General features: G+C 48.6%; 1 protein-coding gene across 3 annotated transcripts in view; it reads left to right on the top strand.

The window, feature by feature from the left end:
• TTC28 (tetratricopeptide repeat domain 28) overlaps positions 1-23,824 on the top strand; it is a 102,616-nt gene that overhangs the window by 58,186 nt on the left and 20,606 nt on the right. For 2 of the 3 annotated variants that reach the window (XM_031057417.1, XM_031057416.1), the window contains exons 4-11: positions 76-96; positions 12,370-12,877; positions 15,500-16,841; positions 17,167-17,690; positions 19,267-19,376; positions 19,543-19,672; positions 20,080-20,298; positions 22,223-22,388. In XM_031057417.1, coding sequence (XP_030913277.1) covers positions 76-96; positions 12,370-12,877; positions 15,500-16,841; positions 17,167-17,690; positions 19,267-19,376; positions 19,543-19,672; positions 20,080-20,298; positions 22,223-22,388 — 3,020 coding nt within the window. Of the gene's footprint in view, positions 1-2; positions 97-12,369; positions 12,878-15,499; positions 16,842-17,166; positions 17,691-19,266; positions 19,377-19,542; positions 19,673-20,079; positions 20,299-22,222; positions 22,389-23,824 lie in introns of all 3 variants that reach the window. The other variant, XM_031057418.1, reaches the window with a different exon arrangement.

The raw sequence follows: 23,824 nt of genomic DNA, 5'->3' as shown, positions 1-23,824 counted from the left end.
CCTGCCTCTGCATTCTTCTCCAAAGGAAATTACCGGGAAGCCCTTACTAACCACAGACATCAGCTGGTGCTTGCCATGAAGCTCAAGGACAGAGAGGTAGGAAGCTTTTTAAACAGTCAAACCTGATAGTCTGCACTGCATGGTTTTGCAGAGAGATCAAAAAGCCTTGTCTCTCTGCTCTGTTTTACCCCAAAATTTGGAAGCTGTGACTTCTCCTCCTGGGTGTCCACTTGCCTTTTGTTAAGGAAAGTCTCTGTACCAGTAGATAATGATATGTGAGTGTGAGGGGCAGGATGCTTGGGTTGCCCATTTGCCTCCCCCATCTCTGGGCTCTGAGCAGGTCCTTTTGCCTCCCTGTCCCTTACCATCCACGTTCCTACAGCACAGAGGCTCTGGGCTCCAGGGGTAGGAGCTGCTGCTGGGTCAGTGTCAGTACCACGTTGCTGCAGCTGAGCCCTCTCTGTCCTCAGCACATTTCCCAGTGTTACAGGTGCTGCTGACCTGGACTCTGCTAAGCTGCATCCTAAGTTGTGCCTTTTCCTGCCAAGAAATGGGCAAGATCCCTGTCCCCAGTGTTTGCATAAAATACACTTAATCTGAACACCAGTGAGAGCAAAAAGAACCCATGCAAACCTGAAAACAAATTGTGCAGGATCTGCTTTGCCTTGACCATTCAGTTATGCTGGGCTCCCTGCCAGTGCAGGGAAGTGGGCTGCATGGGCTGAGGAGGCTGTCCCAAGGCATTTCCACTGAAAGTTCACTGTAAGGACAGAATCATATTTTAGTGCACAGATACAAAACCTATCCCTGCTCCAGGGATTCCCCTCTAGTGCGAGTGGGAAAATGGAGACTGATGATCGCATTCCAGCAGGGCAGGTGAGAATTCATGTAAGCACAAGTGGTTTTAGGGGAGATCTAAAAGCTGGAGGAAGATCAATTTCCCATTGGCAAGTTGTGGAAAAAATCTGCTAGAATTTGCTGAATGCTTTACTGCTTTACTAACTTGGTAAGTTAAATATCAAGTAAGCCTTGGAAAAATGCATCTTTCCGTAGGTTGTGGAAGGACTGTGGCTGGGGGAGGGACTTCCTAGACATTTTCTTGATTATTTTACCAGCTGAAAAACCTCCTGAATCACTCCTGATTTCCTTGTTTCTGTTCATGAAGAGCAGAAAAGCTGTTACTTGTCATTGTTTGTGGAGTTTTCTTGATCGGGGTCCCTGTTGCTGCTAACAGAGTTACCTGTGTGGCTGCTGCTCTTCTGTGGGGTTTCTTGCCCCATGGAGGAGCCCCATGGGTTTCATCTCCTGTTGTGGGGCCTGGAGGCAGCAGCTGGAGAGTTGATGTGCTGGCAAAAGCACAGCAGCCCCAGAACCCCAGGCTGGCCTGGGATGTGGGGCTGGAGCATTTTCCTGATGTTCAGCCCACTGGTTTAAACAGATCTCACTGAGGGGAGTCCGGGGAATGAGGGCTAATCATAATAGTCCTTAGTTCATGACACATCTGGGCACATAATTAACAGTTATTGACAACAAATGACTACTTGCTTTAGCAAGAAAGCTGAGCTTCTTGGATTTCCTGTAGGATGTAACCACAGGAAATTAATTTGGCGCTTTCTGATGACATCATCTTGACCACAGAGCTTCCTCTGAACAAAAAGCTGTTTTTCTTGGCCTCCTTTGCAGACATTTTTATAATGCAAATGTTATAAAGTTGCAGTAGGGCTGATGTGAATTCCAGCAGAAGGGAATTTGGTGTGTGACTGTAATGAGGTAATTGTTTTACCCCTGACTGTACAGAGAATTGGCAGAAAAGGTAAAAAGTGCTCCTTTGTATGGGATACTGCTGTCTTTGGAGGGACTGTCAGGTTCTGAGGCTGCTGGAGCAAATGTTTGCTGTGTTGTGCTGCCCATAAATGGAGGAGGAGGTTGCAGAGGGTCTGTTTGGAGCATTCAGGTCTGTCCTCCCCCGTGCAGGTCTGGAGAAGGGGAGCTGTCAGCTGAGCAGGGAAGCATCTCAGCTGCTCACAGAGACTCAAGATTTTACATGTTTTTCCTCCTTGGCACAGGGAGTCTGTGCAGCTCCTGTTACAAACACAGGCTCTGTGTCCAGGCAGGCTGTTTGCTCCTTCAGTCAGTGTGGGGAGAAGTCAGAGCTGTTTTGCTGTACTTGTGTCTAGAGAGAGCATGGGGCAGCTGTCTCTGGGATTTGGCATAGCTGTAGTGTCTGTAAGAGGAAATTTGGGGGATTGAACACAAGTGTGGGTTTGGTCTGTGCAGGTGAGGGAGAAGACTGGTTCTTAGTGAGGTGCTATGAAGGGCACCATGAAACAGACACCTCAGGTAAGGAATGGGATGGATTTTTTTGACCAGCTTCAGCAGCTGGTCAGGAAATTCAAATGAGCTAGTTCTGTGGCTAGTCCTGTCCCTACTTCAGCCATGTCACTGGTGGCAGGGTGGGCATCACTCATTGTGTGCCCCATGGCAGCAGTACAAAGTGTACCCATCCCATCCTGAGTGAGGAGGGTGCTCACAGCCCATCTGAACTCACAGGGAACACGTGGGCAGGGGGCTGCAGGACCCTGCTCAGGGCCTGTGTGCCCCTCAGGAGCTGATCTTTTTGCATCTCTTGGCACCAGCTCCAACTAAGGCCCGCACAATTTGTGCAGAGGTGGAAAATAAAACTTTCCTGGGCTGGTGGGAGCCCTGGTCTTGTCTTTTCCTTGCTCAGAGCCAGCTGCAGCCTGTTGGAGTTCACCCTCTCCTGTCCTGCAGGAAGGAATTGCTGCCTGTGCAGGGGTCATTGCCACTGAGCAGGAACAAGAAGGTCCATTCTGAGCAGACCTGGCTGCAGTGGAGTGAAATGTAGTCTTTTTTCCTTGCTGATTGATAAAGATGGATAAAGAGTCACAGCCCTGTCCTGGAGCAGCAGCAGCCTCTTGTTGTTGTGATGTTTTCCATGCTCTCTGTGTCTGAAATGTCAGCACTACTGTCCAGCAGTTCATGTGCCAAGGAAATCCCATTCTGCTAGCTTGGGCTGCTGCTCTTTTTTCCAGTCTCTGCTTAGTGCTCATGAAAGTGCTGGGAGTTGTACAAAGAAAGGTTCCCCAAAGCAGCAGCCAAGGTGCTGGAATGTGCCAGAGGAGGAGTGGCAGATGATGTTAGCAGGGAAGACTGCATCACATTATTTTAGCTTGTTGTCTTTTTCTTGTCACAAAAGCTGGCTCTGATGAGCAGCAGAAGCTTGCAGCCTGTTTCTCCTCAGAGTGGTCTAAGGGCTGCAGTTACACCAGCCCATGATGCAGGTGCTGAGTGTTATGTCTATGCTCTATTTCTGAATTAATTGCTTTGGTTTTAACAGCAGGCAGCCTAATCTCCTGGAAACCATCAGGTAACTCATGTAGGTAGGATGTGTTGATGCCACATCACAAACTGTGATTTAGACAAGGATTATGCAGCTGATGAGCTATGCCAGGATCAGAGGAAAGAATGGAATCAAAATGTAAATATGAAAGCTTTCAATGCCTGTAAGATTAGTCCCCTGTGTCTCTTTTCATTACTAGCTGCTCCTCAGGTGTCCAGAACTATCTTGTATTAGGAATTCTGTAAGGCCAGAGTGCCAGTGTAGAGCCAGTGATGTGTGATTTCTTGGGACAGGTTGTGGTGGCCCTTCTTGATGACCATTGTGAAGGCCCTGTGTTCCTTCCAGAGCATTTCATTTAGAGAAGTAACACTTGAGTTTTGGAGCTGTGGGTGGCTGACAAGCAGAAATAGATAGGAAGGGGAAAGCTGTGGAGCTCCTTCTTGGGTGCAGTGTCCAAACCCTGACAAAGGCTGTGCTTGAATCCTGCCATGCAGAGGCCATGGACACCACAGGAACTCTCAGTCTCATAGTTCCCTGCTCTCCTGGGCCCTCAGACGCCTTCGATTACAGCCCTGCTGTTCAGAAATAGCAGGGCAGCATGGCAGGATCACAAACCAACCATCATGAAATGAGTGCTCGTGCTGCCAGCAGGGAGCTCTTGGGGAGGATGCTGCTGCCAGAAAGCCACTGGGCGCTGGCAGCCCCTCTGTGTTGGCTGGCAGGCATGCTCTGAGCTGAGCTGAGCCTTTCCCTGGCCTGCAGCATCTCTGCACCATGCAGGAGCGAACACAAGGGTTGGGTGAGAAAGAGGATTGTCTGCAGCCCTGAATTCTCCTAGGGCTGGGATAAAGGTGCAGCTGAGCAGTTTCTGGTGTCCCTTTTCTCAGCAGTGTGGCTGAGGGAAGGGCAGAGAGCTGAGGACTGTTATAGGAGCCTCCTCAAGCCAGGTCTAATAAGCTCTCAGAGGTCTATAACACACCCAAGATAGCTCAGCTGCCCTTGGAGGCATAAAAATCAGCAGGATGGCCTCTGTTGCAGTGTTGGAAACAAAAAGGTTTAATAAAAGGCAAAATAATAAACAGAGAAAAACCGAGCTAGGTGCAGGAGGTCCTTGCTCCTGGTAAAACACCTCACAAAACCAATAAGTTTCTTTGTTCACTTCTTTTTCTAGTAAATTGCTCAGGTGGGACTTTTTGGCTTCTGTCCAATTAGGTATCCTTAAGTTTGAGGTGAAGTCTCCTAGGCCTATCAGTGGGGTGGCTTTTTCACCTAATCAAGAAGAGAAACTTCTGGGCTTCTTTCCTTTTTGAAGGGACAAAGGATAGTTTTGTCGCTCTGTCAACAATGGGCACACTCCTACAGAGGACAGACTGATGGACTGTGTCAGTACTGTCTTGCCCCTGGGTTGACTCATGGTGACCAACAGCTTGCAGCAATCATTCCTGGCCTGGTTTTGAAGGGATTTCCCCCACCTCCCTCTGGAAGCAGCTGTTTGTAGAAGGAAAAGGTGCAGACCTGCTGGGGCTCAGTGCCCTCTTATTACTGATCCTTTGTATCAGGCTCTGGCTGCTGCCCTGGACATCTCCATGAGCATCTGGGGCTCTGGGAATTCTCTGCAGCAGGTGGGTGTGCTCAGTAACTTGATGAGCCAGGTTTTGCTGTCTCAAGATGCTTTTTAAAACGATTGCAAATGTAAGGCAGAGTTCATGTTTGCAGCTTCAGCAGATTTTGTTCAGAAAGGCTGACTATTTGCAGGAAGTGGGGATGATGAAGATGATAATTAGAACTGGGTAGTTAAGTAGCACAGAAGAAAGATGTTTATAAAGCAGGCTTTGGTGGGTTTTCTGTGTCACCTTGCTCTGGCATATCTATGAGGGTTCTTGTGTGGCAGGGGAAATACCAGAATGCAGAAATTGCCACTGGAAAGAGAAACCATGGGCTTGCAGCCCAGGAGATTGCAGAATCCAGCTGGGTGCTCTGCTTCCTGCTACAGAGGGCATTGCCATGGATGTACTTGGGACTGCTGGATGTACCTGGAACCATGGCTGGATGTACCTGGAGCTCGAGGGCATTGCCATGGAGCTGGATGTACCTGCAGCCATGGCTGAGAGGGGTCACCAAGCACTGGCATCCTTGGAGGAGGAGTATTATTGAGTATGGTTACTGGGGCAGACATAATCCTTGGTTGGATTCTGTTGGGAATTTGAACATTCTGAACTGTCTGAACATACTTTGTGAGCATCTCACAAAGTAGTTATTTAGGTTTGCAGTTTTGGTCATTTTTCCCAGTCAGTCCCCTTCAAAGCAATGAAACTCAATATAAAGCTCCCACATTTGGTAAAGTGCAGCTCCTCGCTTCAGGCTGTGCAAATCAAAGATCAGATTTCACCCTCTTGTTTCCAGAAGGAGATGCAGAAGGAAAGATAGATCATTCCTTTCTAATGAAATCTGTAAATTCTGTAAAGCCAAGGTTTTCTGCCCTTTCCTGAGGGGAAGGGGAAATGCTTTCCAGGTGTCCCTCCAGCTCTGCTTTGTCTGTAAAGTCACTTCTTCAGTCAACAGCAGGGCTGTATGGATTCAGCCTTCTCCCTGAACTTGTATGAATTCTGGTTTGGGGCAACAGAATGGGGTTTTTTTTCCTGTTCTTCTGAGTTAAATCTCATAGAGGATATGCTCCTTACCAGCAGTCTTGGATGGAGTGTGGCGAATCCCATCCATTCATGAGCTGCAGCAGGAGGGAGCCCATGGCAGTGTCCCTGCCTGTGGGATGTGTGTGGCTCTCAGCCATGCAAAGAGGTGGTCTGGCCCTGGGGCTGCCACATTTTTCAGAAAGGAAAAATCTGAAAATCTTATGACCACAGTTGTTTTGTTATATTTGCAAACAATCTGGAAAATGAGGACAGGATATAAATACCTTACAAATGAGAACTGGAAAGAGTCTTCAGGCTAAAGCAGTTTGTCATGCCTGGAAACATAGACTAAGATGTCAGAGACAGGCTGTGATGAAGAGATGATTCCAGCCTCTCAGTGCAGACAGCAGTCTTGCTTTATTAGGGATCCAGGGCAGACTGCCTTGTACCCTGGAGGAAGGCTGAGTGCCAGCTGCTGGGAGAACACTTACCTTTGGAGTTAATTTGTAATTGTGGGTCCACTAGCGCTGCATTACAGCTCAGACTGATTCACCTGTGTGCTTCAAAGGATGAGTTCAGTGATGTGATTCAGCCTTAGTGCCTGACCTTGAGCATTTGGATTTATATCTGAGAGTATAAATTCTTTGCCTTTTTCTGTCTTTAGCAGATTTTTTAGAGTCAGCTTGACAGGATTCATACAGGTTTGTCTGGTTCAAAAGTGATAGGATTAAGCAGAAGGAAGAGAAATCTGACTGGTGCAGGAAATTTGGGAATGCACTAAAAGGCCATATGCTTTGTTTTGTTTGGACTTGTGACTCAAGAGGGAAATGTAATACTTCCTGAGGATCTCCTTTAAATGTCCCCATTTGACCTCCACAGCACATGGATTTTAGCTGAAGGAAATGCAGTCTTCTGGTTTTACTTTCACAGTGTCTGCAAAGCTCAGCACACTGCTGAGGCCTGGACCTGGCTGCAGGAAAAGAAATGAAGCAGAAAACTCATGCAAGAGCTGCAGCTGCAGCACTCTGGGTTTTCAGGAGATCCACTTCAGCCAGGGCTTTTCTCCTCTGTATTGAGTTTGCAGTGAGGGGATGTCCAGCTTGTGAGCAAGGGTAGCAAGGGTTGGCACAGGTCAGCATGCTGCTGTAGGAGTTGATATTTTCTTTGCCTGCTCTGAACTCGTTAGATCCAACTTTGTGACTTGCTGGCTTCTTCTTCCTGACTTTGACCAGGGTATGAGTCACTCCTCAGGGTCACCACCATGGAGAAGCTTGTGGTTTTAACTGAGGAATACTTACATCACCACTAAAAATGTCAAGTCAGCCTTCCTCCCTAAAGTGATTGCTCACAGGAGCCTTTCAGATTACGTCCAGAAAGCGACCAAATTTGGGCTACTTGGGGTAAAGATAGCTGAACCCCAGGTGATGGGTAGGCTTGATGATGAGATCTCCTTTGCAGTGTTCTTGGGCTGGTGTATTTTGGGTGATTGCTTTGCAGAGCCCACCCAGAAAGGCAGCCCACTCCCCCAGGTCCCTAGCCCCACATGGTGAGGGGTGTTGCACCAGTTCCCACAGTGAACAGCCTGGTCAGTACGAGTGACAGGCAGATTTACTCCTAAAAATTGGAATGAAATAGTTGTTGCTTCAGCTTTCCAGCAAAACCCTGCTAACTTGGTCAAAACTATTTGCAAAATTACTCTGTTAAGGATGTAGCTCAGGTTTACTTTTACAAGTGTTCTAGGCAGAACTAGACACATTGCTCCTAAATGATAAGGGAGGAGATGGAGTCAGTGGAATGGAGCAGCATTATTTTGATCTCCAAATGAGCAGCTGAAAGTCAGCATTATCCTTGAAGAGGAACAACTGTGAATGGTCTGGCAGTCAGGCCCCCAGTGCTGCTCAGCTTTGCCTGGATTCATGTACTTTGTGTGATGCTTTTGCCATGGAACAGGGAGAATGAGAAGTCCTCTGAAACATGAACAATTTCCTGAGCAAGTGAAAACAGAGAGGACTGGGAGCAGATTGTCAGCACAGTCCATGGCAGGCTCTGTTGTGAGCAGCAGCTCTGTGAATTTTACCCATTAATCAAATGGGAGCCAGGACCATCTCTTTATGCCGTGTATTTTGAGTCTTTCTATTGTGTCATTAATTCCTTGTTGTTCTCTTTCATTTGCTAGGTACAAAGCTCCTTTCAGGCTTTCAGATATTAGTGCTGCTGTTCCATGGCTTTGGCTTTTTTGGGGTTTGCTCTTTGTTAAAGACTGAGATTTTCTACAAATAAATAAGGATATTGATTGTCAGGGATATTGATTTCAGTATATTTTGCCCCCAAGAAATAATTGTCTAAAAGCAAATCCATTCCTTCTTTCTGTGTATGATCATGTATAAGAGGGGAGGATATTGCCTGCTGCTTCCTTTCTGATTTTCAAAAGAATGGCACACAAAGGAAGAAGCTAGATGTGGCACATCAGCCTCACCTTGAAGGGAGGAGAGAAAGACAAGTTTTAATTTTGATGGGGCACCTGCTTTGTTTGGATGTGAGACTTGTCTTTGTGCATAAATCAGGTATTGTCCAAGCCAGGCTGAGGCATACCTGTGGATTCTGAGGAAATTATGAAGGGGCTTAATAGAAGTGGAGATAAAGTGCAATTTACAGCAAATTATCATTTTAGCAGGTCCTGGAAGTACCCCCATCACAGTGCTGACCTGTCTGTGTACACAGCAGTTCCTTGGTTCTTACCTGTAAAACAAACAGCTCGTGCAGAGAAGGAGCTGGGATCTGTCCCTGGTGTCAGTTATCCTGAGCCCTTCCTACCTGGAGCAGTTCCAGCAGTGTAGGGCACAGTGAGGTTTTACTGAGTGTGGTGACACCCACAGCACTCAGCCTGTGCTTTCAGAGCTCTGTGTGCGTGTCTGTTCTGGAACAATCTGCTCCCCTCAGTACCCCCAGAGCACTCTCAGTGAACCAGCACAGCTTTGCTTGCATTCAGGAGCAAGGGCATGCAGGTGAAGGGGTGGTGGGGGGCAGATGAGGAGGTGCACTGGCTTTCAGGAGTGCTGCTGCCTGCCCCCAGTACAGCTGGGATGGATGTGCATGGTAATCTGCTGCATACAGTTCCACTACATCTGTAGGATCAAGCTGCTGTTACTCTGTGCCCAGAGGGAGAAGGGAAGTTAAAAGAAGCAGCATGAAACAGGGATGCTCCATCTCTGATCAGTCTTAATTAATGTCTGTGTTCAGGGATTAAGGGTACCTTACAGTGAGATAGCAGGCAGAACATTTTCCATTACCTTGTCCATTTCAGGATGATTATAGTGTGTTCTTATTTAAGCAGGCTGTGCACTCAGGTGAAGGCTTTGTTTAAATGTAACATGATTGGGAAATGACCATTCTCCAGCAAGGGTGAAATACCTAAGGAATGCATCTCTGAATTGCTGGGTGCCATTCTGTGATGCACATCTGCTTAACATCAGACTCTACCTTCCTCAGCTGAAAAACCTGAGCTGGCTGTTTCTTCTGAGAGAAAGAGAGCACTTAGGAACCTTTTTTAAAACTCCCTTCTGTGCCTCAGCTCAATGGCAGAAGAATCTGCTTTCTATTAAAGTGATAAATTGCTTAATTGGAGGTGTAAGCAACCCCCACTGTAAAATTTGTCTTTGTCAGATACATAAAACATTGATTTTCTTTGTTTGCTGTTGCAAGCCCCCTGTGGTATGGAGCTGCAGTCTCACATCACCCTGCTACCAAGCAGAGGTGTGTGCTAGCAGAGATGGAGTCTGTTTGCCATGTGGCAGCTGTGTGCTCTCCCTGCAGTGAGGAGGGAACACCCCATCCCTCTTGGGGCTGAGCCACTTGGGCTTCCCAGTGGATCCTGTAATGTGGAGGATTTTATTAAATACACAGTCATGAATTTATCTTCTGGATAAATTCATATTACATATATTCCTAATCCCTTGAAGTGAGTCACTGGAGTCACCCAGCAGATGTTATCACCAAATTGTTCCTAAACACTGCTGTAAGGGCAAGCAGCCCTTACTGCCCCCAGAGCACATAGAGCACTGACGGGTATCTTGCTGGAGGATTGCTGCTGCACAATCAGCCCCAGCCTGGGGAAGCCAGGAGTGCCACAGGCTGTCCTCATGCTGACTCCCAGAGGATTGAGAAGGGCTGTTCTCAGGTCAGGTAACAGTGGAAGCTGGTGCAGAATAAAATGTGAGGGCCATTGGAATGGAGGACACATCAGAGGGTAGAGGTGGCCTTCCTGCCTTGTCTGTGTGTCTGGGTGAGCCACAAAAAAAACAAAACAGCCCCAGCTTTGTAATCAAGTTGTGCTATTTTTCATCAGTTCTTCACCCTTTATTTTCTATTTCTCTTTTTGTCTCTTTCAGCTTTTCTTTTCTGCTTCACTAGTCCTCCTGCCACATCCTGGTTTAGATAATCCAGCCCTGGGCACTCAAGCATGTCAGCCAAGTGTTTTTGCATGCTCTGAGAATGGTTGCCAAGCTTGTACCCTTCATTCTAGGTCTTTAATGTGAGCCTGGGCATGCTCTTGGGCTAAGGGATTAGGAGCCCTAAGAATAAACATTTCCAGCCTCACAAATTTCAATTCCTATCATCTGCTTCCCATTCTAGGAGACATCCTAAAGATTTCTTCCCATGTGCGGGATGCGCAGTCCCTGCTTCTGTCAAGTTTCTCTTGTGCACACACAATCTGAGATCTGCTGCTTTCCATTTATGCCTCTTTTCCCCAGCCATAGCCCATTAACATCATCTGAGTCTCTGCCTGATGGCTCTTGGCCAGAGCTCATCTCTTCAGCGATCTGCACGCATGGATGTCCACTTTTTTTTTATTTTAGCAGCCCCAGGAGACACCAGATTTCACTGACTCCTTGTTTTCCAGAAAGACATTTCTATTCTCTTCCCAGCAATAACAGAATTTCTGTTGCTGGTGGTGGCCAGTCTTGCAGAATTTCTGAACTTCCAGGCTGGATCAGTTCTCACAGCATTGTACTGGGCTTTTCTTGGCCCAGGGGTTGCTGCTGCTTTATTCCACAGCAGTGGGCACGATGCTTCCTATCAGGATGAAGGGAGCTCTGATGCATCTTGAGGACTGTAATGGGCCCCACTTCAGTCTGGGCCTGTGGAAGATGGCTGCATGTATCTGGTTTTTTCCCTTTTCTTCCCTACTTAGTTTGCAAGTGACTCAACACTCTGTATATATTAAGCTTCATGAAGATTTGTGTAAAAATGGAGTCCAATTCAGAGCAATAATTTTTGTGTTGGTTTTGTAGCAGCCTCCAAACAGGCCCCCTCAAACTCTCTAAGAACTCTCCCTCACATTGTCAGCCAAGAATTTATGTCACTGTGCTGCTGAAGAGCCTGTCCAGGGCCAGACCACCCCAGTTCTGCAGCCAGTGTGACCAGCATGGAGCAGGACCCAGTCCCAGCTCTGCCTGTGGCCACACCAGCTGCTCTGCTCTGGCTGCACTGAGGAGGGGCTGGGGCCACTGCCAGGACTGCCCAAGAGCCATGAGTGGCAGCCCTTGGCCAGCTGCTGCCCTCACCCTGGCAGCTCCTTTTGGGAGGTTTGGAACTGGGTCACAGCTGGGTAGCAAGGAAATGCACACGCAGGAACTGCAGAGGAGTCGGGGTCAGCACGCTGGAGTGAGCAGCCTTGCTGAGGCAGCAGTGTGTGAGGAGCACATCCCTGCCCTTGGCTCCTTGCCCTGCTGACTGGTTGGGAGCTCTGGCTCTGCCAGGTGGAAGGCAGGTCTGCATCCTGGGAGATGCAGGGGGCAAAAGAATCTGATTCTCAGATAATTTCTCTTATTAAATACAGCTGTTTCTTGGTGGTAGGAACTTGGGTTTTCACAGCACTGTATTTAGGTAAGATGTACCTAAGGGACAGGGGCTCCAGCTACTGAAATGCTGTTGTCTTTGTCTTTGCTGCATTCCCAGGGTTGTGTGAGGTTCAGGACCCTGATGCTGCACAGTAAGAGCTGTGCTCTTTGGAGCATGGTGTGCTTGGTGAAGCAGAGGTATAGAAGAATGTTGGTAACTACAGCAGTCACTCTCTCTGTCTCCTCAGTAGTCTCTGCATCTTTTCAGTGCTGTTCTTCCCCTCTGCCAGGTACAAATACACACTGCACACATCAAAGAGGTAGTCCAACCCATGTCCTCCTGAGTCAACCCCATCCCTTCCTGCTACCTCCACAGAAGCTGCCCCAAGCAGTTTAGAGCTGCAGAGAGCAGATTTTCCAGTTGGTAGTCACATTCTTTCACCAGAATGGCCTCTCATGGTTTTGATTTCTAGGACTGAGCCATCTGACTCTTTGCCATGAATACTTGTACTTACATAGTCTCCCTTGCCCCCTGCAGGCAGCATCCTCAGCTCTGAGCAGCCTGGGCCATGTGTACACAGCCATCGGGGACTACCCCAACGCCCTGGCCAGCCACAAGCAGTGTGTGCTCCTTGCCAAGCAGTCCAAGGATGAGCTCTCTGAGGCACGGGAGCTGGGCAACATGGGAGCAGTGTACATTGCCATGGGGGACTTTGAAAACGCAGTGCAGTGCCACGAGCAGCACCTGAAGATTGCCAAGGAGCTGGGCAACAAGCGGGAGGAAGCTCGAGCCTACAGCAACCTGGGCAGTGCTTACCACTACCGCAGGAACTTCGACAAAGCCATGTCCTACCACAACTACGTGCTGGAGTTGGCCCAGGAGCTGGCTGAGAAGGCCATTGAGATGAGAGCTTATGCTGGCCTGGGCCATGCAGCTCGATGTATGCAAGACCTGGAGAGGGCTAAGCAGTACCATGAAGAACAGTTGAACATTGCTGAGAGCCTGCAGGACCGAGCTGCTGAAGGCAGAGCCTCCTCCAATCTAGGTAAGGTCCTGACATGGAACAGAATTTGTCATGGGATGCTGAGACTATCAGAGCTGCTGCTAGGATGGCCAAGATCTGCTGTGTGCTGTCTTCTTAGTCACCCCAGTTTCACCAGGCTGCCTTAATGAATTAAACAGGCCCTTGGCAGATTGTGTGCTGCTGTACTGTATTCCGTGTACAATTATTAAATTCCTTAGAAAAACACTAGAAAGCACAAACTCACAGCAAAAGGGAAATGAAAAGATAAAATGCATTTGAGGAGCTCTTCAGGAGTTAGGAATAAATGTAATTCTTGCACTAATGCAAGAAGTGATGTGGCTTGTTACCCAGCCATTTCTTTAGGGGCTTGTCAGCAGGATCTGTCGATATACTGCTGCCTTGTAAGTTGAGAGACATGTGGATCAAATCTTAACTAAGTTTGTTTTCCAAATATACTCATTGAAATACTAGGGTGTAGGAGTCTTGCATTCTCCTAAGGAGCAGCATTGGCATGCTGCTGGCAGGCTGGGAGAGACTGAGTTCCATTCAAGTGAAGCCTGTTTCTCCTGCTGCCTCACAGCACCAGATGTGGGAATTACCAAGGATGCATTTCCATCTCTGCCATGGCTGTGGCAGTTGTGCTGCCAGTGTTCCAGCTGTTATTTGGGATGTGTTCTCAGTTGGCTGGGAGCAGCAAAGCAGGGCTGGTGCTGGGATATCAAAATAAGTGTTTGTTGGCAGCCTCTGAATCTCAGCCCTTGCAGGCTGCCCCACGCTGTAAATCAGCTCCTGTTTCTGCTTGGCAGTTGGCACTTGGTTCATTTGTAGATGCTAATTGTACTCTGATGTTATCAACAGCAGGTAATTGAAAAGAGCTTGATGAATTACTTAATTTCTCTTAGTAGCTGAATCTTCAGGAGCTGAATGAAGAAGATAAGGGGAACTGCAGAAAACAAAACAATCACAGCTTTTTAATTAGTGTTGCAAATCTCCTCCTTTACACAAATTGAGGCGGATCCGTGGGGCAAAATAGGTTTGTGATGCAAAAATGCTTGTGGGCAGCTTAGCATGAGAGAGCAGTGAGCATGAGCAAGGTTTCTGTTAATGTGACAGCACCCAGCAGGCAGGAGGGCTGGGAGAGGAGGCCTTGCATGAGCAGCAAAGCACAAACCGCATTCCTCATCTCTTTTCCAGTGTGGGACCTTGTCTTGGGGACCCTGTGGCTGCAGTCCTGGGGAGAGCCAGAGATGTGAGAGATGGACTGCTGCAGCAGAGAATGTTTCTCAGTGTTGGATTTTAGCCTAAATATAACTTTGAGTTGGTATGCTGACTCAGCCACTCCACACTTTGTGTTAGAATAGTTCTCTGAGCGCGGGGTCTCACGTTTCAGCTGTTATTTGGCTGTATTTTTTGTCTTCTCTGTCAGAGTTAAGTTATACTGGAGAAAGGGAACATGCAGTTCTTGTTGAGACACTCTATTATTGTTGTTTCAAATGCATCCAGTACCAATCAAAAAGTCAAGTTTTAATTGTCTCTTTCATCTAATCCACATGCAAAACAAAACCTCATCAAAATAACCCTGCTGACAGGCAAAAAACTGTATCTAAATGTGTGTTTCTAGGCCAGAATGTCAGAGTTGGCCTCTCTGCTGAAGCAACAGACATTTTCTGTTGCATTTCCCTAATGCAGATGGAAAGCACCCTTAAGTGTGTGATCCAGTGTTAAGCAGGGCAGACATGGAGTGTAACAGAGCCCAGCTGCTGCAGTGTTCTGCAGGGAGATACTCTGCACTCTGGGATGAGGTGAGCAGGAGGTGATGGACTGAGGATGAAGCACAAGCTATCAACCTTTCACAAGATGTGGAGTTTAACCAGAAGTCTCAGGTTCTCAACCTTTGCAAAGCTTTGCAAAGCATCTGGTATTTCCAAACACTCGGGCTCCATGTGGAGACCAGGCTTTCCAGCCTCTGCAGTTTTAAGGGTTCCCACTATGATGAAGAGAAGACAGTTCACATTATTAATAGAACATAATTTAAAGTCTCTCGGTGCTGCCTCTTTCCAGCTCCAAGAGAACTTCTGTACCTCTTTTCATGTGCTCATCATGTTGCCCAAAGATGCCAGATATTTTCTCTTGAGGCTTCTGGAATTAATGTCAAAAAACATTTGCAGGGCCTCCTTCAGTGGCTCCCAAACCTCCAGGCTTGTTCACAGGTGTTTGCAAAGTAGCCACAGGCATTATTAGCACAGAGTTTAATTGAAGTGGAGGTGGTATCATCAGCAGAATCAGAGCTCCCATTCCCATGCCTCATAACAAATACAAGATGATTCAACTGAAGTTGAAAAGCATCTGCAAGTGCTGTCTCACTGAATGTGTTGAGTCTGAGCTCTGGAGCTACCAGGTATCACTTCTGGAAATAAACAGTGATTTTATAGGGCTGTGTCTGGTTGTTGTGGTGAATGGGTGCTTTTGTATAACATGAAACCTAAACCTTCCCTGGGCTTTCCCTGTTAGAAGCAAGGAGGCAGAAGGGCTGAACAAAGGGCAGGAAAGGGTCTGGGCTGCAGGCAGCCCTGGTGTGCAGGGTGCTGCAGAGGTTTAGTACAGGGCCCTGTGTTTGTTGAGCTGGTTTCTGTTGTTTTCCAGGAATCATTCACCAGATGAAAGGTGACTACGACACGGCGCTGCGGCTGCACAAGACACACCTGTCCATAGCGCAGGAGCTGAGCGATTACGCGGCCCAGGGCCGGGCCTACGGCAACATGGGCAACGCCTACAACGCCCTGGGCATGTACGACCAGGCCGTCAAGTACCACCGGCAGGAGCTGCAGATCTCCATGGAAGTCAACGACCGAGCTTCTCAGGCATCCACACACGGCAACCTGGCAGTTGCTTATCAGGCACTGGGGGCCCATGACCGTGCTCTGCAGCACTACCAGAATCATCTCAACATCGCCCGGGAGCTGCGGGACATCCAGAGCGAGGCACGAGCCCTCAGCAATTTGGGCAACTTCCACTGCACACGAGGAGAGTTTGTGCAGGCAGCCCCGTACTATGAGCAGTACCTGCGCCTGTCCCCAGAGCTGCAGGACATGGAAGGAGAGGGGAAGGTTTGCCACAACCTTGGCTATGCCCATTATTGCCTCGGGAACTATGAGGAAGCTGTTAAGTACTACGAGCAGGATCTTGCCTTAGCCAAGGATCTTCATGACAAGCTGAGCCAAGCCAAAGCCTATTGCAACCTGGGCTTGGCCTTCAAAGCCTTGATGGACTTCAACAAAGCCGAGGAGTGTCAAAAGTACCTGCTGTCCCTGGCACAGTCTCTGAACAATTCCCAGGCCAAATTCCGAGCTCTGGGGAACTTGGGGGATATTTTTGTCTGTAAAAAAGATGTACATGGTGCAATAAAATTTTATGAGCAACAGTTGAGCTTAGCCCATCACGTTAAAGACAGGAGACTGGAAGCCAATGCCTATGCAGCCCTGGGCTCTGCATACAGGATGGTGCAGAAATGTGACAAGGCTTTGGGTTACCACACGCAGGAGCTGGAGGTGTACCAGGAGCTGGGGGATATGTCAGGTGAATGCAGAGCACATGGTCACCTTGCTGCAGTGTACATGTCACTTGGAAAGTACACCATGGCCTTCAAGTGCTATGAAGAGCAGCTGGAGCTGGGGCAGAAGTTGAAGGACCCCAGCATTGAAGCCCAGGTCTACGGTAACATGGGCATTACCAAGATGAACATGAATGTCATGGAGGAAGCCATTGGCTACTTTGAGCAGCAGCTGGCCATGCTGCAGCAGCTCAGTGGGAATGAATCTGTACTGGATCGGGGCCGAGCCTATGGGAACCTGGGAGATTGTTACGAGGCTCTGGGAGATTTTGAGGAAGCTATAAAGTATTATGAACAGTACCTGTCTGTGGCTCAAAGCTTGAACCGTATGCAAGACCAGGCAAAGGCCTACCGAGGCTTGGGCAGTGGGCACAGGTAAGGAGCCGCACATGTGTTCTGGTGTCAGTGAAGTACAAGTGCAGTCAGTGCAGTGTGGTACTGATGGGGTGTGTTTGAGGGCCTCACACACAGAGTGATGTGACTCAGGAGTGAGTTAGAGTCCTGTGGATGCTGAGGACTCTGCTGACAGCTCAAATTGTGAAGCTGATGACACTGCCCAGAGAGGAGGAGGAGGAGGTTGATTCAAAAGTGCTGGGGATGTCTACTGGGGGAAAGCCCCTGGCCTCGAGGGGAAATGGCAAAACACCTTCTCTCAAGGAAATACTGGCAAAATAAACCCTGCTGTTTTCTTCCCTTGTAGGGCCATGGGAAGTTTACAGCAGGCTCTGGTGTGCTTTGAGAAGAGGCTTGTAGTGGCACACGAGCTGGGGGAGGCATTTAACAAAGCCCAGGCTTACGGGGAGCTGGGGAGCCTGCACAGCCAGCTGGGCAACTACGAGCAAGCCATCTCGTGCCTGGAGAGGCAGCTGAACATCGCCCGGGAGATGAAGGACCGAGCCCTGGAGAGCGACGCCGCCTGCGGCCTGGGCGGGGTGTACCAGCAGATGGGCGAGTACGAGACAGCCCTGCAGTACCACCAGCTGGACCTGCAGATCGCCGAGGAGACCAAGAACCCCGCGGGGCAGGGCCGTGCCTACGGCAACCTGGGCCTTACCTACGAGTCCCTGGGCACCTACGAGAGGGCTGTGGTGTATCAGGAGCAGCACCTCAGCATCGCGGCGCAGATGAACGACCTCGTGGCCAAAACTGTGTCCTACAGCAGCCTGGGGAGGACTCATCATGCTTTACAGAACTACTCTCAGGCTGTGATGTACCTGCAGGAAGGTAAGAGGATGAGTTGCATAACAGAGCATGTAGGGTCAGAAGGGTGGAAGGGAGACCTGAAGACAGGGAGAGGTGAGGTACTGTAAACATGGCTCAGAAAGGATGTGTTTGACCGTGGCCTTTGATCACTTCTGGAAATAAACACAAGTGCAGAAGCTCTTGCAGACATCCACAGCTACTGCTGAGCATCTGTGAATAGCTGTCTATGGAGCTGTTATGGCCAGTGTGCCATCTCACAAGTTGGAGCCTTGGTGTCCTCTGGACAAAGCATGATCTGTGCCTTCCTCAGGGCATCTTAGGTGCCTCAGAGCATTAATCTAGACTGTAGCTAGCAGAGTCTCTCTGTAAAGCTCATTTGTGCCTGAAGGTGTAAACCTCCTCTATAAATGGCATTGCATACCAGGATCTGGCTCTGGGAAAATCACAGAGGATTATGATGAATCTCTCCGATCCTGAGAGGTCTGTTAGGAGAGATTTATGCCTTGCTCTTCTAACATGTTCACCTAAGAGTGAGACAAGTGGATGAGTTCCCCTAAAGTCTGAATGAAAACAAGTGCTATTGATAGAGAGGTGAGAGAAATTCAGCCTGAGGTGTCCAGGAGCTGTTTGCCACTGCTGAGTGCTGGGTCAGTGCTGGCCTGGGAGCTGCAACGGGGTGCAGCATGCAGGCAGCAGCTGATCAGACTGTGGGCTCTGATGCAGCAGATGTGCAATGTAGCTGGAGTGTATGAAGCTGGAGGCCGAAGGATGTATTACATCAGTTAGTTTGGTTTTCATGAAACTGACCTTGGCATGATTCCAGTATGCTGTTGGAAGGGGAGAAATGAAACACAGCTCCTTCTCCTGGTGTGCTGCAGGAATTCCTGCATAGCCTGGGAATGCTAGCTGCTGCTGAGCTGCGTGGTGACAGCCAGGGCCCTGCTCCCCAGGCTGGGGGAAACCCAGGGTGCCTCAGAGGAGGTGTCCCTGTTGTCAGCAGGGTCCACCAAGGCAGAGGTTTGGAGTGTGTGGAAGCGGGGACGGCGCAGAAAGTGCTGCTGGAAGTGAAGTGAGCTCCAGGTCGTTCAGGCCAGCCTCTGCCCTCTGCTCAGCACATAAACCATGCAGAGCCTCCCAGAGGGCTGGGGAGAGCTGATGGGAAACAAGCCAGGAATGTGGCAAGAGGTGTCTTTTCTGGCAGTGTTTGACAGCTCAGTGTGATTCTATTTGTCTGTGTGGCTTTTAGGGTTTAAAAGTTGAACTTTCTGATAGGGGCTTACTGAGTGTGCCTTAACCTCACTTAGGGAGGGCTCAGTCCCTGGAAGTGTCTGTCACCTCTCATGCTGGTGCTGATGTGAGGGCCGGCAGCAGCTGCCTACCACTGGTGCTGCCCCACTGGTCATCCTGGTGCTGTCCCTGCCCTGCTCACCACCCCACCACTGGTGCTGCCCCACTGGTCATCCTGGTGCTGTCCCTGCCCTGCTCACCACCCTACCACTGGTGCTGCCCCACTTTCTGTCCCAGTGCTGGCAGCTCCACAGCTGTCTCTGCCTGCCCTGGGACCCCCTGGCACTCTCTCACTCTGACTCCTTTCCAGGACTGAGGCTGGCAGAGCAGCTGGGTCGCAGAGAAGATGAAGCCAAAATCCGTCACGGCCTCGGCCTCTCCCTCTGGGCGAGTGGGAACCTGGAGGAGTCCCAGCACCAGGTACGCCATGGCCTGCCCCGTGTGCTTCCTGTTCTCTGGGAAGAAAATGTGTGGTGTGTCCCAGGGAGGCTGTGAGGCCGAGCTCCCCATCCTGAGGGGATGGCTGCTGGCCCTGGCAGTGCTGTGCTGTCCATGAGGAGGTGACTGTGGCTGTTTTCCCTCCCAGCTGTACCGTGCCTCCGCGCTGTTTGAAACCATCCGCCACGAGGTGCAGCTGAGCACTGATTACAAGCTGTCCCTCTTTGACCTGCAGACATCCTCCTATCAGGCCCTGCAGCGAGTTCTTGTCAGCCTGGGTAAGAGATGCATTCAGGTGCTGAGGCTGAGCTCCGGGCTCATGCCAGGAGTTCAGCTGGATTTGTGGGGTGGCAGTTCCTGACGTGTCCTTTGCTCCACAGCTGTCCAATACAACACAGCATTTCTGTTCAGCACAGCAAGATGGGTTTCTCTCTTTGAGTATGGGGAACCTTTGGTTTCTCTTCTTTGCTTCCTCCATTGATTTGTCTTTCTGTGGCTTGTTGTGTTATTGCCTGCAGCAAATATATTCTGTGAGACTGTGTTCCAGTGCAGAGACTGCTCTTTTGGGAAATAAGTGGCACTGCTTCCCCAGGTTGGGATTGGGGTAGCAACTGTCCCTGTTCCATGAACGTGGCACTGCAGACCACACTCGTGTCAGGTGTGAGAGATGGCTTTGTCTTTTCAGGTCACCATGATGAGGCACTGGCAGTAGCAGAGAGAGGACGAACGAGAGCTTTTGCTGACCTGCTTGTGGAACGTCAGACTGGGCAGCAGGACTCAGATCCCTACTCTCCTGTGACCCTTGACCAGGTCCTGGAGACTGTGAATGGCCAGAGGGGACTTGTTCTCTACTACTCACTGGCTGCAGGTTATCTGTACAGCTGGCTGCTGGCTCCTGGGGCAGGTGAGCTCCTTTTTGGACACAAGAGCCTGGGAACAGGGACAACAGGAATGAATTTGGGACCAAAGTGAATGTAGGAGGGAATCATTTCCATCTAGTACCTTAAAGCTGAATAGACTAAAAGCTACGGCATAGCCACAGCAGTAATGACTCAGAAGTGCTTATTCAGGACTTTGATGTTCACCTGGAGATGGAAATGTTTAATATTTTCATTTTTCAACCTCCAATCTGTCTATATTTCCCACAGGGCAGAACAGAAGAGTAATGAAATTCCAAGTATGTTGGCTCTATGAGAATCTTCTCTGCATAAGAGTCCCTACTTTAATTATAGTTCTGTGCTTTATTCTTCCAAAAGCTTTTGAGGTTTATTCACTGAAGTGAATTGCAGAAAACAGAAGGGCATCCCCACTTCCTGATATGCCATTGAACTGCCTGATCCTCACATGAATGTGGAAACACTTATCACAGAGGAGCAAGGAGGATTAATTTGAAGAGGATTGCTTTTTGCAGACAGCTGTTATTCATTATCTAATAAAGTGATGACTGTAAATTTTAACAAGTTCTTTCTGGATATAATTTAATAATTGCAGCCCTTCATCATGACAAAGCTGGAGAGATAAAAAGCACTATTTAGACTGCATGAAAAATGCTTCAGAAAGGGAAGGAAGCACTCACACATGCCTGATTTAGATGGGATGTCAGTGGTTGGAAGAAACACTTTTTGGGAGCATTTTGCAATGTCTGAGTGTAAGATGGGATTGTCCAGCTCTGCATCCAGTCACTAATTGGCTCTTCAGGGCTGTAGTTTCCACAATAAAATGCCAATAATTCTATAGTATCACTATCAGGCTGAGCTTATTAAAATTACATAGATCAATTGTAGGATTTGCCACTGAGCATTATAATCAATGTCCTCCTTGCCCAAAGTGAGTCTTGGAGAAAAGCAGTGTTTGAGTCCATGGTTTGTGGCTGCCTCTTTGAAGGTTCTGTCAGGTGATGGGAAGGGTACAGGCTGTGGTGTTTTGCTCAAGAAACTTTGTTGGGAGCCCTTCAGTAGTGACTCTGGTGCAGCCATGGTGACCTGTTCTTGTTCACTGACAGAGGGAGCAGCTTCAGTGGCAGCCCAGGGTCCTCATTGTCCCACTGATGTGGAACCCTCAGGACCTCTTGGCTGTTGCTGTGTTTGCTGCTGTGACTGCAGAAGGAGTTGCTTTATTCTTTGTTCCTCTGCTCTTCTCTGACTGTGTGTAATAATTGATGCTGCTAAGGCACCCAGAGCAGCCTTTTACTGTTGATCACAGGCTGCAGAATTAATTGTCTCAGGAAGAATAGACCAGTCTGAAAGCAGGAAGGTTTTATCTGCAGTTGCAGTGGAATTCTCAGCAAAACAGGAACTGGCCTTTATCTGGTTTACCCATTGTGAAATGCTATCTTTTAATAATTCACTGTGCTTTAATCCATCTTCTTTCCTTTTATAGAGTGAAATCACTGTGTGTGATGTGAGGAGATTCTGCTGTAGTAACAACACTCTTGTTCAGCCTTGTGTGTTCAGTTAATTTTCTCAGAGGCTATTAATAGGTATTTTTTATGTGCATCAATTGAAATGTGAATTACTCTAGTAGGGGCTTGTATGGAAGATCTGGTTTATAATTTATATGAGTGCTGCAATAGCAAAGGCATTCTGAGCATCTCGTAAAAGCTCTCCTCTGCCTTTGTGCCTTTGAGCCATTATCTGCAAAGTACAAACCCAGATTTTAAAAACAAGGCTGGAAATGCTGGAGAAGTTCAGTGGAGACCTGGCATAGAACACTTTGCCCCAGATTTGCTGGAAATGCCAAATGCTTGGGGCTGTGCCATCTTCTTAGACAGCTGCTGGCAGCACTGTTGTAGCCTTGCAGAAATAACTCCTGATTCTGGTGCCTTGCAGGAATTCTGAAATTCCATGAGTATTATCTGGGTGACAGCCTGACAGAAAATGCTGGGGACTTCCATGAAGCCAACAGTGTGGCCCTGCAGACACTGACAAACTCAGCACTGGAACAGCACATCTCCAGCGTGAGGGAGGCTCTGGGGGTGGATTCCTACTACACCAGGTGAGTTGGGGCCAGGGAGTCTTAACATCCTGCTCTCCCACCTGAATTTATATTTTTTGGGATGAGCTAATTGGCTGAGAAGTCTGAGAGCTGAGAGTCAGAGAAGGGGCAAATTTTCAGTGCAGCAACAACAAAAAAAGGCTTTGTTTTTGTAACCATGATTATTTTCCTGCTAAACAACTCCATGCACATGCAAATAAGATCCAAACCCACAGGCTGTGTGGTGAGTCTGTAGACTGGATGAGGAGGCAGGTGCCATGTCTGACTGCATATGGGCAGATTTCATCCTGCTTAGTTTCCAGTGTAATTAATTCTCTTTCAACGATTTGCTTTGAAAAACTGCAAATACCATAGAAATTTTAACCACCCCCCCAATGTGGCTTGTGGCTATAGCTGAGTGAATAATTTAGAACCCACATGTTGATTGTTGAGTCTTACCCTACAGACATGCAGATACACAACATCCATAGCTGAAATCTGCAGTTGGGCCTCATGCAGCAGTTTTGCAGATGCAGTTTTTAGTTTCCTTAACTGTTTGTCACCACAGAGTCTCCTCCTGGCAAAGGCAGTCCTTCAGTCTTCAGGTTCTGCGATGAGTTTTTAATGTGCTGGGATGTCAGCTTCTTCCTCACCTTGTGGTAGTGGTAGGGGTATGTTTTTGGTTAAGGATTCTGGGTTTAATGCTTGTCTCCAAGATCCTTGGACCAGTGTGGTACAATGATAGGCAGACGTTCTTTCCCCGTGTCAAAATCACGTGCAGGGAATCGAGCAAACAAATCTTGGCTGTTCCATGTGGGTGAGCATCACTTGCTACTTTGAAACCTCTTCCCTGTGTGGTTCGAGTGCTTCCCCTCAGCCCTGCTGATTCCAGAGCCCCCCAGCAGAAGCTGCCAGCCTCAGTCCCAGCCCCAGGCTCTGCCCAGCAGCAGGGTGTGAATCTGCACAGCACATGTGAAGGAGCTTGACTGCTCAGTCCTGGCTTGCTGGAGTGCTCTGGGGTTCAGGTTGAAGAGTTTGTGTGTCCACACTGCTGTGGGCAGGGCCAGAGGTAGTGCTGAGTCTCCAGAGCATGGCTTCACACTTTGTGGAGGGGAAGGGATGCACAGGATGTTCAGTTCCACACTGCAGCCTTCAGGTTCTGCTAGAAAGGCTTCTTTTCAGCTGGTCTAATTAATCCTCAAAGTAATTCTTGCAAAAAACAAAAAAAAAGAAGTGTAAGGGATTTTAAAATCTGCTTGAACTTGTGTCAGAACAGACTCCACTCTCTTTAGGGGGAGCATGTGACCTGCTCTCTTGGGTTCATGAACTCAAGATTTTTGCCTCTTTAAGGAGCTGTGAGTATTACTCCAAACTGTGCCAGGACTCAGAGCTGAACATGCCTCAACTGGAGGAAAAATGTGCAGGGAGAAGCTGTTGACAACATTTTCTTCTTCCTT

This window comes from Geospiza fortis, unplaced genomic scaffold, assembly GCF_000277835.1.
Source record: "Geospiza fortis unplaced genomic scaffold, GeoFor_1.0 scaffold408, whole genome shotgun sequence".
Classification (NCBI taxonomy): Eukaryota; Metazoa; Chordata; class Aves; order Passeriformes; family Thraupidae; genus Geospiza; species Geospiza fortis.
This window is presented reverse-complemented; position numbering and strand designations above follow the sequence as displayed.